The sequence below is a fragment of the Trichomycterus rosablanca genome, chromosome 4, assembly GCF_030014385.1.
Source record: "Trichomycterus rosablanca isolate fTriRos1 chromosome 4, fTriRos1.hap1, whole genome shotgun sequence".
Lineage (NCBI taxonomy): Eukaryota > Metazoa > Chordata > Actinopteri > Siluriformes > Trichomycteridae > Trichomycterus > Trichomycterus rosablanca.
In genome coordinates, this window is record NC_085991.1 from 47,649,273 (window position 1) to 47,666,157 (window position 16,885).

The 16,885-nt window shown below is 43.4% G+C and overlaps 1 protein-coding gene across 4 annotated transcripts in view; it reads left to right on the forward strand.

The window, feature by feature from the left end:
* Positions 1-581: 581 nt before the first annotated feature.
* The window catches only part of LOC134312456 (zinc finger protein 521), a 213,552-nt gene continuing 197,248 nt past the window's right edge, over positions 582-16,885 (forward strand). For 2 of the 4 annotated variants that reach the window (XM_062994418.1, XM_062994419.1), the window contains exon 1: positions 582-702. Coding sequence is in view for 2 of the 4 variants with exons in the window: in XM_062994415.1 (XP_062850485.1) it covers positions 1,333-1,372 (40 nt within the window). In the remaining 2 variants the exon portion in view is untranslated. Of the gene's footprint in view, positions 703-1,164; positions 1,373-16,885 lie in introns of those variants that run through there. The other 2 variants (XM_062994415.1, XM_062994417.1) reach the window with 1 other exon arrangement.

Here is a 16,885-nt window from a genome sequence, read left to right on the forward strand (position 1 = left end):
CAATAATGATAATAATAATAATAATAATAATAATAATAATGACAATATTAATAATAATAATGATAATAATAATGATAATAATATTAATAATAATAAAAATAGTAATAATAATAATAATAATAATAATAATATTAACAATGATAATAATAATAGGATTAGGGTTAGGGTTATAATAATAATAATTATTGTTATTATTATTATTATATTAATACATATAATAATAATGTCAATTATATAACAAACGTAATACTAATTTGGTTTATTATTAAATACACGTAGAACTACAATAAAACTTTAAACAAAACAGGAGCTTTTAAATGCAGCATTAAACTCAATCTGGCAACCCGGTGTAGATGCGCTCTGACTGCGCGGCTCCTGATCCTGAACCGAATCCGCCAGTCCCGGTTTTGTTGCCACCCGGCAGATTTTAATCATGCCCTGTGTGTGTATGCGTGTGTGTGTGTGTGTGTGTGTGTGTGTGTGTGTGTGTGTGTGTGTGCGTGCGTGCGTGCGTGCGCGCGCATGCAGGCGGGCAGGCAGGCCGACAATGATTTCCTCGGTGATTACGCAGCGCGCGCGTCCCTGTGGGCTCGGGCCCCCTCTGGAGCCGCCGTCCTCGTGGCTTTGGGGGCCTCGCTTCCATTTTCCATTATGATGTAGCGGAGTACCGGAGCGGCGGCGCAGTCCGACACCTCCTCGCAGGTTGGTGACGAGCGAGCGCGCACTCTTCTTCCACACTCCTCTCTCTCCTCTCTGTCTGTCTGTCTGCCTCTACCTTTTTACTGCTGGTTTTTTTTTAGAAAGAAAGAAAGAAAGAAAGAAAGAAAGAAAGAAAAAAGCGCAATTAAGACGCAGAGTTGTGTGCAGAGTGTGCATTTAGACAGATTTATAGATTTTCGGAGTGCAAAAAGTCAAATCGTAACCAGGATTAGTTTGACTACTTGGTTAATCTGAGGAATTACGCGCAAGTATTCGTTTGGTTTTCTTTTCACTTTTATTTCTTTTTTATTATTATTATTATTATTATTTACATTATTTCATTTTCCTCAGTGCGCGCTTTGCTTGTGTCTGTGCACCGCGTCAATATTAAAGCAAAACAGCGCATTATTATTAACAGATTATTAGCCGAAATTACGCGTTTTGGCGCACGCACGGACATGGACGGATTCTAGCGCGATAGCTAGTCCGGTGCAGGAATTTCTAAGGATTTTAACCCTCGAACCAGCCGGCACACAAAGCGCACCGATCGGCGATCAGCGGGCAGCACTAGTGCGAGTGAGAGCGGCGTGAGAGAGGGAGAGAGAGTCCCCGGTCTCCGCCGCTCTCTGTACGATGTCGCGCCGCAAGCAAGCCAAGCCAAGATCACTCCGAGGTAAGTGCCGACTCCCAACCCGCCCAGACCGAGCAGCTTTCAGCCTAAACTCTTAAGTCTCTGCCTCGCCTCTGCCTCGCCTGATCTAGTTCTCTTCCACTCCTGAATGCATGCCTGTATATCCATATCCAGGGTCTTCGTTCTGTATTTATCTACCTCTTACCAAACCGAGTGCGCTTTCACAGTGCTACAGCAATTCTACAGCAAATCTGCGCCTTGCGTAAAGTATGTGCGCCTGCCATAATTTTGCTTCAAAATAGTGCCTGTACGAACAACTTTTTTGGGGGCTCTTGTTTACAAATCTCGTAATTGTATAATGACTCTCACTGGTGCAAGAGGAGGACGCAGAGCCTATAGTACCCACGGAAGACAATAAATCTTGCAAATGGAGCTATTTTGGTTTGCAAACTTGCACATGGTACTGTTTTATTTGCACAGCTTATGACTGCACACATAATGTCTATAACTTTTAGGCTTACCCCCTGTGATAGGTGTTCTTATATTCTTATTTTTTTAGATTATTATATCTTATTTTTTGCATTACATTAGTTTTAATTTTTAATTATTTCCTGTACTACATTGACGTGTCGTTGTGTGATGCTTGTGACAATTGAAATCGCTACTGTAACACTGCAATTTCCCTTTGGTAATCAATAATCAATCAATACATGCCATACACGTCACAGCACCGTTATAAAAAGTGATTTTTTTAACATCTACAATTGATACCGTCATACTCCGGATTCATTTCTGCATTTATTTTACAACCTATGGCTGCTTTCAATACTTACAATACTAACTAACAATAAAATGGGCAGCACGGTGGAGCAGCTGGTAGTGAGTGGTCCTGAGGAACCTAGATTTGGTTCTTACATCGGTCAGTGTGAGCCGCTTTGACTGCCAGAGCCTTGCGTGTTTATCTCGTGTCTGCAGAGGGTTTCCTACAGCTACTCCGGTATCCTTCCCTTGCTTAAAAACATGAAGGTGGACTAGCTGTAAATTGTTCAAGTGAGTAGATCAGTCTTGGCGCCGTGTTTGAGGCACCTTGAGGTCAGTTTTTTTTATGAGCATCAATGATCCAAAACAACATGAAGCGATTATTGGAAAATAATGAAATAAATAAATTATATATGTTAATATTTATATAAATAATTATATACTCTAACAGTAGGGTGAGCTGCATGGTTAGTCCTCTACTTTAGTGGGTACTGCACAACAACATGAGTCTTCAGGACATGGATTTGGTTCTCACGTCTGGTCACTGTGAGCCGCTTCACCTGCCAGAGCCTTGCATGTTCTTCTCGTGTCCGCAGAGGGTTTCCTACGGCTACTCCGGTATCCTCATGTCGCTTAAAAACATGCAGAAGGTGGACTAGCTGTAAATTGTTTAAGTGAGTATCAATCTTATTGGAGCATGTTTGAGGTTTGCTTCTTCCTTGCGGTCAGTGTTTTTTTTTTTTGAGCATCATGATCCAGAACAACATGAAGCAATTATTGGAAAATAATGAAATAAATAAATTATATATGAATTTTTTATATACTCTTAACAGTAGGGTGAGCTGCATGGTTAGTCCTCTACTTTAGTGGGTACTGCACAACAACATGAGTCCTCAGGACATGGATTTGGTTCTCACGTCTGGTCACTGTGAGCCGCTTCACCTGCCAGAGCCTTGCATGTTCATCTCGTGTTCGAAGAGGGTTTCCTACGGCTACTCCGGTATCCTCATGTCGCTTAAAAACATGCAGAAGGTGGACTAGCTGTAAATTGTTTAAGTGAGTAGATCAATCTTATTGGTGCTGTGTTCGAGACTTGTGGGAAATCTTTTTAATCAAATCCATCGTGAACGTGAACAACGTGAAGTGATTACTGTATTGGACAATAAATAAATAAGTAAATAAATAAATTATATATATTAATATTTACATGTATACTCTTAACAGTAGAGTGAGCTGCATGGTTACACCTTTACTACAGTGGGTACTGCACAACAACATGGGTCCTCAGGACATGGATTTGGTTCTCACGTCTGGTCACTGTGAGCCGCTTCGCCTGCCAGAGCTTTGCAGCTTTCCATCTCGTGTCCGCAAAGGGTTTCCTACGGCTACTCCGGTATACTTCCGCTGCTTAAAAACATGCAGAAGGTGGACTAGCTGAAAATTGTTTAAGTGAGTAGATCAGTCTTGTCGGCGCTGTGTTCGAGACACCTTCTTCCTTGCAGTCAGTTTATTTTTTTTGAGCATCATGGTCCCTAACAATATATAAAAATTATAAATATATATATATATATATATATATATATATATATATATATATATATATACTGTATATATATATATATATTAATATTTATATACTCTTAACAGTAGAGTGAGCTGCATGGTTACACCTCTACTATAGTAGGTTCATGGACAGGACATGGTTTTGATTCTTGCCTTAGAAAATGTTTGACTGAGCGAGCGAGTAATTAAATTCGTAAGCATGTTCCCCTGTGATGAATTAGCGTCCAGTCGAGGGCCTGCTCCTGCCTTCCCACTGTGATCCTGACCAGGAATCACGAATTAATAGCTGAAGGATTTCTAGATCCCATTTTCACATTTGTTGATATAATTTTTTTATTCCAATAGTCCAGTAGTCCGATACTGGTGTCTTGGTGGTGATTGTGGGTCCTTTATGATAGTTTGTTTCCTGTATTCATTTAGGCAATCAGTCACGGCACAAAACATATTAGTGGATCAATCAAAAAATACACAGATCAGCCATAACATTAAAACCACCTCCTTGTTTCTACACTCACTGTCCATGTTATCAGCTCCACTTACCATATAGAAGCACTTTGTAGTTCTACAATTACTGACTGTAGTCCATCTGTTTCTCTACATACTTTTTTTAACCTGCTTTCACCCTGTTCTTCAATGGTCAGGACCCCCACAGGACCACCACAGAGCAGGTATTATTTAGGTGGTGGATCATTCTCAGCACTGCAGTGACACTGACATGGTGGTGGTGTGTTAGTGTGTGTTGTGCTGGTATGAGTGGATTAGACACAGCAGTGCTGCTGGAGTTTTTAAATACCGTGTCCACTCACTGTCCACTCTATTAGACACTCCTACCTAGTTGGTCCACCTTGTAGATGTAAAGTCAGAGACGATCGCTCATCTATTGCTGCTGTTTGAGTCGGTCATCTTCTAGACCTTCATCAGTGGTCACAGGACGCTGCCCACGGGGCGCTGTTGGATGGATATTTTTGGTTGGTGGACTATTCTCAGTCCAGCAGTGACAGTGAGGTGTTTAAAAACTCCAGCAGCACTGCTGTGTCTGATCCACTCATACCAGCACAACACACACTAACACCACCACCATGTCAGTGTCACTGCAGTGCTGAGAATGATCCACCACCTAAATAATACCTGCTCTGTGGTGGTCCTGACCATTTCACAGGGTGAAAGGGGGCTAACAAAGCATGTAGAGAAACAGCTGGACTACAGTCAGTAATTGTAGAACTACAAAGTGCTTCTATATGGTAAGTGGAGCTGATAAAATGGACAGTGAGTGTAGAAACAAGAGGTTGGTCATAATGTTATGCCTGATAGGTGTATATTCCACCCAATCAAATGCCGATCCATGGTTTTAAACCAGTTTGGTATACTGTACTGTAACTGGGAATGTTCCAATCCCGCATTTTCAATTTTTATATGATATTAATTAGGGATGCATCGATACCCTTTTTTCCCAACCGAGTACGAGTACAAGTACATGCATTTTTGTACTTGCCGATACCGATACCAATACCTATTTAGAATTTTTAAACAAAAACACACGTGAGAAGTGACGAGAAGTTTAATGATACCACGTCTAAAAATGCACGTCAACAAGTAGCGAGTGATCAAAGTGTTTGTGCGCTGATGTGATGAAATCAAGGAGGAAAAATAAATGAATCTGAGTGGATTTGGCAACACGAATAGCATGGATTGTTCTGTAGTGAGTTGGAGGGTAATAAATATTTTTGCAGTGTTGGTGTTTTGTTGTTATGTTTTGTAGAGAACGATCAGGTCAGAAATACTGTAAAACGTGTGTGTGTGCTGATGTATTCTGATATAAACTATATTATCCCCCTGTCCCACCTGTTTACACTCCTCTCCTGCGTTTCCCCTCACACCGTATCCTGCGTTCTCATTGGCTGTTCGTTATGTCACTCATTCCCAGTCGCACATCTCAGATCAGATATTTGACGTGCTAGAAAACTCGATCCGGTCGCCGAGCGCCGAGCGAAAATCAGGGCAAGAATCGTGTAGTGTGAACTAGGCATAACGCAGCAACGTGCACTAGGCACACGGTATCGGATGTTTAGTATCGGAGCCTCGTTTGCGAGTACGAGTACAAGTTAATGAGCGCGGTATCGGGCAAATACCCGATACCAGTATCGGTACTCATGCATCTCTAATATTAATATTTAAGCTGAACATCCAGCCATATTACACACAGTCTTGGTGTAAAATACATTAGTGGATCTATTAAAAAATATAAATAATTTTGATACTATTCAGTGCTTTTACACCGGTTACAGAGGTACAGAGGTCTGAATAGTCAAATTCCAGTCCCACTTTTCCCATACCATGTTTGACATGGGGTGAATATCAGCTCTGAATATTATCTGGCAATCTTTATGCTTTCATGACCTGCATCAATGAATTAAATAGAAGTCAAATCCACGATTTTAGTCTAGTATTCATTATTATTAACCGTAGGAAGTGGCTGATTGGAATGGATCAGTGTTTTCACAGGTGCTGTTTGGTATCGGTGCCGTTTCGGCATGCACAAACTGTCTTCATGTATTGATCTGTTTATATTTACATTTGCAGCATTTAGTCGCAATGCGACTTACAATTATCACTGGATACAATTGAGAAACTGATGGTTAAGGTGCGCAACAGTGGCAACTTGGTGATGGTGGGGCTTGAACCTGCAATTTTATGATTACTAGTCCATTACCTCAACTCCTGAGCTTCCACTGCCCACTGCCCACTGATCTACACTCACTGTCCATTTTATCAGCTCCACTTACCATATAGAAGAACTTTGTAGTTCTACAATTACTGACTGTAGTCCATCTGTTTCTCTACATACTTTTTTTAACCTGCTTTCATGCTGTTCTTCAATGGTCAGGACCCCCACAGGACCACCACAGAGCAGCTATTATTTAGGTGGTGGATCATTCTCAGCACTGCAGTGACACTGACATGGTGGTGGTGTGTTAGTGTGTGTTGTGCTGGTATGAGTGGATCAGACACAGCAGCGCTGCTGGAGTTTTTAAACACCTCACTGTCACTGCTGGACTGAGAATAGTCCACCAACCAAAACTATCCAGCCAACAGCGCCCCGTGGGCAGCATCCTGTGACCACTGATGAAGGTCTAGAAGATGACCGACTCACACAGCAGCAATAGATGAGCGATCGCCTCTGACTCTACATCTACAAGGTGGACCGACTAGGTAGGAGTGTCTAATAGAGTGGACAGTGAGTGGACACGGTATTTAAAAACTCCAGCAGTGCTGCTGTGTCTGATCCACTCATACCAGCACAACACACACTAACACACCACCACCATGTCAGTGTCACTGCAGTGCTGAGAATGATCCACCATCTAAATAATCCCTGCTCTGTGGTGGTCCTGTGAGAGTCCTGACCATTGAAGAACAGAGTGAAAGGGAGCTAACAAAGCATGTAGAGAAACAGACGGACTACAGTCAGTAATTGTAGAACTACAAAGTGCTTCTATATGGTAAGTGGAGCTGATAAAATAGACAGTAAGTGTAGAAACAAGGAGGTGGTTTTAATGTTATGGCTGCTAAGGCTAAGCAGTTTGACAGTTCCCCCATTCAGACACAGCCACAGCCAATTATACCTGTGTAGAGCCCGACTGGCCGATAGCACTGCTGAGATTTGAACCCTGGGACTAGTATGATTTTTTATACTAACAATAACTTGAAATTGGGATGAATTACATTGCACACATTTTGTTTAATGCTAGTATGCTGTTATTATCAGTACTTTCTGAGGTTCCCGTTTCCTTTTTTATACAAGGCCGTAGCCATGAATATTTGGGGCAACTAGATCTAGCAGGCTGGGGCGGGTGTGTGAATGTGGGGTGTTTAAAAGAGGGTATCACTGAAACTGTGCTGAAAACCGAAACTGGCATGGTGTAGCAGCAGGTAGTGTTGGTGTTGCACAGCTTCGGTGTTCCATGTTCAGTCCTCACCTCTGGTTACTGTCTGTGTTTTTCTAGGTTTCTTCCACTGGGCTCTGATCTCGCCTGTCATTGTCCGTTCGAAGTTTGGCTTGTTCTCCCTTTTCTTGTGCTTAATGTTTTCAGAATAGGCCATGAACCCACCGTGACCCTGACCAGAATGAAGCAATTATATACAATGAATGAATACATGAATGTATCAGCTGATACTTTATGTGGATACATTTATTTTCATTCAAGCCGATTTATCCTGGTCAGGGTTGCAGTGAGTCCGGCTCCGTGGGGAAACACCTGCCGCGAAGCAGGATCGCTCACCTTTCAATCCACATGGCGCTCTGTGGCGCAGCGGTCTATTACGCTAGTCCACCTATACTGAAATATGGGTTCGAATCTCAGTGGTGCTATCAGCAGGCCGGGCGTCTACACACACATGATTGGCTATGTCTGAGAGGAAGGTGGCAGAAGCCTTGCGATGGATTGGCGCCCTGTCCAGGGTGTTCCTTCTTTACGGCAGGTGTTTTCCAGTGGAGCCGCACTCGCTGCAACCCTGACCAGGATAAAGCAGTTGATAAAAATTAAATGATACATTCATATATTCATTCATTCATCCTGTATAACTGGACAAAAGTATTGGGACGCCCCTTCTCAATACTGAATAAATGTGTTTCAGCCACGAATATATTAACAGCTGTAATAGATCAATCATATAAAGGAAATTACATGCTTACAACTCTGCACTAACAGTTTAGGGAAGGCCCTTTCCTGTTCCAGCATGGCTGTGCCCCTGTGCACAAAGCAAGATCTATAAAGTCATGAAGAAAAGCTCGATTTAAAGAAACTCCAGTGACCTGACCAACAACATACAAATGCTATCATCTTTTGACTAGAATCCCCACAGTCATGCTACAAACTCTTGTGAGAGACTGAAACTGGCATGGTGTAGCAGCAGGTAGTGTCACATCGGCCACTGTCCATTTGAAGTTTGGCTTGTTCTCCCTTTCCTTGTGCTTCATGTTTTCAGAATAGGCCATGAACCCATTGTGAATGAAGCAGTTATATAAAATGAATGAATACATGAATGTATCAGCTGATACTTTATGTGGATACATTTATTTTCCTAAGTCGATTTATCCTGGTCAGGGTCCTAGTGAGTCCAGCTCCACAGGGAAACACCTGCCGCAAAGCAGGAACACCCTAAACAGGGCATTTGGCTACCCCCTTCAGACGTATTCAGACGTATCCAATCATGTCTGTGTAGACGCCCGGTCTGCTGATAGCACCACTGAGCTTCGAACCCTCAGCTCATCAGACCGCTGCATTACTGAGCACCATGTGGATAAAAAGGCCAGCGATGGATTGGCGCCCTGTCCAGGGTGTTCATGCTTCGCGGCAGGTGTTTTCCAGTGGAGCCGGACTCGCTGAGACCCTGACCAGGATAAAATGATGAAAACGAAATTCATTTGCATGTAGTTAAAGTATTTCATCTGATATGTTTTTCTATTCATTCATTCATCTTATAGAACTGGACAAAAGTATTGGGACACCCCTTCTAATTACTGAATTATTGTGTTTTGGCCACAACGGTACTAACAGTAAAGATATGCTCCCAACTTTGCAGTAACAGTTTAGGGAAGGCCCTTTCCCTGTTCCAGCATGACTGTACCCCTGTGCATAAAGCATCTCTACAAAGTCATGAAGAAAAGCTCGATTTAACGAAACTCCAGTGACCTGACCAACAACATACAAATGCTGTCATCTTTTGACTAGAATCCCCACAGTCATACTACAAACTCTTGTGAGAAGCCTTCTCAGATGAGTGGTTGTTGTTCTAGCTGAAAAGATCACACAGAGGTCACAACAAGTTACAGGACTATTAATCAGAAGGTTGCTGGGCAAGCAGTATCCTAGTGGTTAAGGTACTAGACTAGTAATCAGAAGGTCGCTGGTTTAAACCCCACCAGGTTGCCACTGTTGGGTCCTTGAACAAGGCCCTTAACCCTCAATTGCTCAGACTGTATACTGTTACAGTACTGTAAGTGGCTTTGGATAAAGGCGTCTGCCAAATGCCGAAAATAAGCACCAGGATACCTGTTGGGCCCTTGAGCGAGGCCCTAATTCTCAATTTCTTGCATTGTATTTTATCAGTCTCTTTGGATAAAAGAGTCTAGCATGTAGAGTGCTGCACAGAAGCATGGGACCTGGACACCAGGGTTTGATCCCCTCTCTTGGGTCACTGTCTGCAAGAAGGCTGCTGGAGTTCCCCTTTTACTCCCAAAACATGCCGATGGTGGATTGGCTGCTCTAGGTGTGAGTGAGTGACCCACGCTCAGTGTGGATGAATAAATGAATGAATGATTGACCTGGGTTCGATCCTCGTCCTCTGCTGCTGTCTGTGAAGAGTTTATTATGTTCTCCACATGGTCTGTATCTAGAAAAAATGAATAAACGAATGAATGAATGAATAAATAAATACTTTAATTTTACAAGGTTAAAACGGGGGGCTACAGTAAACCGAACACAGACTTTTCCCCCCATAGTCTTTGAGGGTAGCCACTGGTATTCATGGCTGAGCTCCAGTTCATCTGGCATGCTTTGTATTTCGCTCAGCAAATAATTGTCCACGATTTCACATTCCCGGCTTGCGGTCTGTCAGTTCTCTCCCCCTCCGTTTTACTCTCTGTACGCCCCTTTCTTTCTGGAAAGTCATCCTCTGAAAGGAAGATTACATGGTCTGCGCTGTGCTCTTTCAGCCACCATTTTAAATCAATGCCCGGGGGAGAGGGGAGCAGAGACACCGGCGCGTTTCTGAGTCCGGACGTCGAGCGTCACGGTGATGGACGGCTCGCGAGCTGGAGGAAAACGGAGACGTGAAGTCGGATTTGCGTAATCGGGGCGGCTTTTCTGTTCGGAAAGGGGGGGTGGTTCCATCGGCGTGGTACATCATGTGTGTATCGTGTTGCATTTTCCGGACTGTGTCATTGATGTGAAGCACCAGTGTGAATATGACGCTTTGCATTGTACACAAACATCTGTTTGCTAACTGTGAGTGAGTGAGAGAGTGAGAGAGTTAATCCTTCATTCATTGTCATTTTTACCACCACTTCATCCTGGTCAGGGTCACAGTGGGTCTGATTCATTAGGTAAAAGGAATGAAACACACTGGACAGGTCATCATTCCATCACAAGACACACACACACACACATTTACATTTTCGGCATTTAGCAGCCGCTTTTATCCAAAGCGACTTACAGTACTGTGACAGTATACAATCTAAGCAATTGAGGAATAAGGGCCTTGCTCAAGGGCCCAACAGTGGCAGTGGTAAGGCTTAAACTGGCAACCCTCTGATTACTGGACCAATACCTTAACCGCTAGGATACAGCTGCCCACACACACACAGCACACTTACATTCACATACACACTACCACTTAGGGTATCATCTACTCTTCAATCTATTTATCCTGATCAGGGTCGCAGTGTGTGGGTTACCCTGTGAGATTTCTAGGTGGAAGGCAGGAAGCGCACCAGACAGGTCACCAGTCCATCACAGGGCAAACACACACACACACACACACACACACACACACACATTCACACACACACACACACATAATTAGGATAACTGTTAGTAGCTCCAACTGACCTGACTCTGTATCTACTACTCTCCGATCTATTTATCTATTCATCCTGATCAGGGTCGCAGTGTGTGGGTTGCCGTGTGAGATTTATTAGGTGAAATGCAGTAAGCACACCGGACAGGTCGCCAGGTGATCACAGGGCAAACACACACACACACACACACACACACACTTACACATAGGGTAACTGTTAGTAGCTCCAACTGACCTGACTCTGTATCTACTCTGCAATCTATTCTTCCTGATCAGGGTTGCAGTGTGTGGGTTGCCCTGTGAGATTTATTAGGTGAAATGTAGGAAACACACCGGACAAGTCACCAGGCCATCACAGGGCAAACACACACACACACACACACACACACACACACACTTACACTTAGGGTAACTGTTAGTAGCTTTAACTGACCTGACTCTTTATCTACTCTCCGATCTATTCTTCCTAATCAGGGTTGCTGTGTGTGGGTTACCCTGTGAGGTTTATTAGGTGAAAAGCAGGAAACACACCAGACAGGTCACCAGTCCATCACAACACACACACACACACACACACACACTTACACCTAGGGTAACTGTTAGTAGCTCCAACTGACCTGACTCTGTATCTACTCTCCAATCTATTTATCTATTCATTCTGATCAGGGTCACAGTGTGTGGGTTGCCCTGTGAGATTTTTAGGTAAAAGGCACCGGACAGGTCACCAGTCCGTCACAACACACACACGCACACACATTCACACACACACACACACACGCACACATAGGATAACTGTTAGTAGGTCCAACTGACCTGACTCTGTATCTACTCTCCGATCTATTCATCCTGATCAGGGTCACAGTGTGTCAGAATTATCGGGTGAAAGGCAGAAAACTCCCTGGACAAGTCACCAGTTCATCACAACACACACACACACACACACACACACACTTACACTTAGGGTAACTGTTAGTAGCTCCAACTGACCTGACTCTGTATCTACTGTTCAATCTATTCATCCTGATCAGGGTCGCAGTGTGTGGCTTACCCTGTGAGATTTTTAGGTGAAAGGCAGGAAACGCACCGGACAGATCACCAGTCCATCACAGGGCAAACACACACACGCACACATATACACTTACACTTAGGGCAACTCTTAGTAGCTCCAACTGACCTGACTCTGTTACTATATAGCTGAAAAGATCACATAGAGGTCAAATGGGGTGTCCAAATACTTTTGACCATTTAGTGTTACAGTTATGATCGTGCTGCTTTAAAAGCTTCAGTTTGCTTTAATCTGGTCTTCATTTGGATCTTGGCAGCATGTACGTAAGATATTTAAAGCAGCATGTCATTTCGACTCCAGACCCAAACCCACACGGACCGGACGATGCCAAACAAAGCACATCTATAGCGGAGAGTCTGACGTGAGACGTGACCCGTTCCCCCGGCGTCCCGCTCCGCACATGTGGATCCCGGCGAGGGACGCCAAGAGGCATTTTTCCCTTCAAAGACCCGCTCGAATATAGCGTGCGAGTCACATTCGGCTGCGTTATTGCGTGAGGGAATAAACGGCGCAGACGGAGGCCATACATCATCCTCCCGTATGCAAACACTTCAACCTCGGAGTCTGACATTTACCCAGTCCTGCCTTCTCTCACACGTACCCGTCTGCGCCGCGCTCTGTCGTCTGTCGCATGCCAACTCGGCAAATTCGAGTCAGACTTTTCCACGTCGCTCTGTGAGAAGTGGATGCGGGGTGTGATCGCTGGACACAGGACAGGCAAGCATTGCCTTGCTTGTCCGAATATTTTCTGCACTATTCAGCTGCCCCGTCTCTGGTGTCACATGCCCCTTCATGCAATAACGCAGTCGACTGTGACTCGCACGCTATTTTCAGGCAGGTCTTTGAAGGAAAAAATGCCTCTTGGCATGCCTTGCTGGGATCCACATGTGTGGAGCTGGACGCCAGGGGAACGGGTTACGTCTCATGTCAGACTCTCTGCTACAGATGTGCTTTGTTCGGCATTGTCCGGTCCTCATCATCCCAGCTTCAAAAAGAGGAAGATCGAGATCAATCAACCCCACAACAGTATGGGAGCGACCGTTTCAATACACTCGTAACAGATGCATGTTGTGGCCTGTACTTATTCTGTGGCTGATCAAAAGTATGTGGACACCCTTTCCAATTACTACATAGTTGTTTTAGTCACACCCAGATAAAATACCCACACAGACACATGATTGGCTGAGTGTCTGTAAGGGGAGGGACGGTGACTGAAACTCTGGGGCAAGTTTGGCCTCTGCTGACCAGTTGAGGTGCCTGCACTGGGGGTTGGGCTGATCACGGACGGTAGTACGTGGCTCTCCACACGCGGTACTGCGCTCTGTGAGACTCCACCCCTGGAAGTTGAAATGAAACGATCGCCAGCTGTACGTATCATAGAGGTGTGTGACAGCCTAGGCCCTCCTCGATTGAGGATGGGGAAGGTAGCAGTAAAGAGAGAAAGCTCCAATTGGACTGAAGCTTTTGATGCGGACGAACTCCAATGTCCTGCCCAAAACCCTGACCTCAACATCACTGGAACACTTTTGGGATGAATAAGAACGTCGCTTGTGAGCCAGACCTTCCCTCCAACATGATTTTGCGATTGAAACAACTGCTTACTTGATAGTGTGAACCCACATTTTCTAATGAACATACTTCATAATAATATTTTTGAATCTCAGTGGTGCTGTTGACCTGGCTGGGCGTCCAACAGGCACAGTTGGCTGTGTCTGAGGGAGGGAAGTTGCTGGCGGGTAGCTGACCTCCTACGGCCTATGTAGAGCCCTGACCTCAATATATTGATCACTTTCGAGATGAATTAGAACATAGATCACGAGCCAGGTTGTTATTAAATCTCAGTGGTGCTATCAGTTTGGCCGGGTGTCGAACAGGCACAATTGGCCATGTCTGAGGGAGGAAAGTTGCTGGCCGGTTGCTGACGTCCAATGGCTTGCCCAGAGTCCTGACCTTAACATCATTAAAACGCTTTGGTATGTATAACAACATGTAGATGCTTTCTTGATTGTGTGAACACACATATCTTAATGGACACACTTCATAATAATATTTGCGAATCACAGCAGGGCTATCAACCTGGCCGCACATCCAGCAGGCTCAGTTGGCTGTGTCTAAGGGTGGGAAGTTGCTGGCCTTCAATGGCCTGGGCAGAAACCTGACCTCAATATAGTGGTCCTTTGGAAATGAATCAGAACATCGATTGCGAGCCAGGCTGCTTTTAAATCTCAGTAGTGCTATCGGTCTGGTCGGACATCCTGCAGACACTATATGGCTGTGTCTCAGGAAGGAAAGTTGCTGGCTGGTTAGTGACCTCCAGTGGCCTGTCCAAAGCCCTGACCTTGACATCATTGGAACACTTTTGGGATGAATAAGAACATGCAAATGCTTATATAACAGAGTGTACAAATGTTCCTTTATGGATACAATAATGCTTCTGAATCTCAGCGGTGCTATCGGCCTGGCCTGGGGCCATCAGGCACAATTGGCCGTGTCTGAGGGAGGGAAATTGCTGGCTGGTTGCTGACCACCATGGACTGTCCAGAGCCCTGACCTGACCATTATTGGGACACTTTCAGGATGAATAAGAATGTTGATTGCCAGCCAGACCCTCCCCTCCAAAATTAAGATGCTTTCTTAATAGTATGGACACACACATTTTAATGGACACACTTTATAATAATGCATATGGTTTTGGAATTGGATGTCCGTCATGCTAATGGTCAGCTGCCTTCATACTGATGGCCAAATTGTGATAGAATTAAATTCGGTGATAGACCGATCAATCAATATTTTTATTAGACGTCATTATGAGAAGTGTAAGGACGATTAAAAAATCCCATTAGCAGAGCTGTCACTCCTCCTGACTCGCCTCTGTGAGACGTCCACGGCGTCCCGGGAGCTGGCCAATTTTTCCTTCCCTTTTTTATTCTTTTCATCAGATCAGGTGACTTCTTTTGGCCTCTGTGATTGGTCGAGCTGGGAGTGTGTGTGCACCGTGTGGTAATTAGGAGTTATTGTCCCAGCAAATATGGTGAAACGCGGCGCCGCTGCTTTTATTGTGGCTTCTAACGAGGCTAGCGTTAATTATTAATAGAATCGCCAGCCTGTATGACTTTATTTACACTGGATTAAATGATAGTCGTTAAGATTAGTAATTATATCCTGATTATTCATGAGCCGGGTCCGGCGGTGTCCAGGGCGACGGCTATTTATCATACACCGACGTACAGAAGTCAAAAGTTTACATACACTTGGAGGGGAAACGGGTGGTCGGACGTTCCTTTTCTGTGGCTAAATAATTGGAACAATCTTTTGCCCCTCCAAATAAATAAAAAAATAATAAAGAAATAAAGAAAGGAAGACTAAATAATAAATAAATAAATAAAAATAATAAAAAATAAATAATAAATAAAGGAAGAAAGACTAAATAATACATAAATAAATAATAAAAATATAAATAAATAAATAAATAATTAAATAAATAATAATTAAATAAATAATTGGGGTGGCATGGTGGCTTAGTGGGTAGCACTGTCGCCTCACAACAAGAAGGTCCTGGGTTCGATCCCCAGGCGGGGCGGTCCGGGTCCTTTATGTGCGGAATTTGCATGTTCTCCTTGTGTCTGTGTGGGTTTCCTTCGGGAGCTCCGGTTTCCTCCCACAGTCCAAAAACATGCAGTCAGGTTAATTGGAGACACTGAATTGCCCTTTAAGTGAATATGTGTGTATGTGTCTGCCCTGCGATGGACTGGCGTCCTGTCCAGGGTGTTACTGTGTGCCTTGCGCCCATTGAAAAAATGGGATAGGCTCCAGCAAACACCCCTCCCTTCCCCCGACCCTAATTGGAATGAATGAATAAATAATACATAAATTAAATAATAAATTAATAAATGAATTCATAATAAATAAATAAAATAAATAAAGAACTAAATAAAATAAACAAGTAAATAAATAAAAACACAATAAATAAGCAATAAATAAATAAATCAATAATAAACAATAAATAAGCAATACATAAATAAACAATAAATAAACAATAAAGCAATCAATAAATAAACAAATAAATCAATCAGTAAATAAACAATAAATAAATAAACAATACATAAATCAATACACAATAAATAAATAATAAATCAATAATAAATCAATAAACAATAAATAAATAAACAATAAATAAATAAATTCTATATTGTTATAATTTCTTGTAAAATGTACACATACAACCACTTGGATGCATTCATGACAAAATACATTATCTGACCAAAAGTATGTGGACATCCACCTTAATGATTGAATTTAGTTACTTTCTGTTTTTGTGGCAACAGTTTGGGGAAGTCCCCTTTCTCTCTCAGCATGATAGCGTGGTTTGGTTTGAATAGTCGTGTGCAAAGGAGCTCCAGTCGCCTACACAGAACCCTGGACTCAACCCAACTCAACACTTCTTGAGTCCAACATCACTGACTCTACTGACTGACTGGGCACAAATTCCCACAGACTCAAAGTCTCCCAAGTTGTGCAGAAATGCTTCCCAGAAGAGTGGAATGATCCAGCAAAGCCTGTTGATTTGGAATGGGACGTCCAACCAGCTC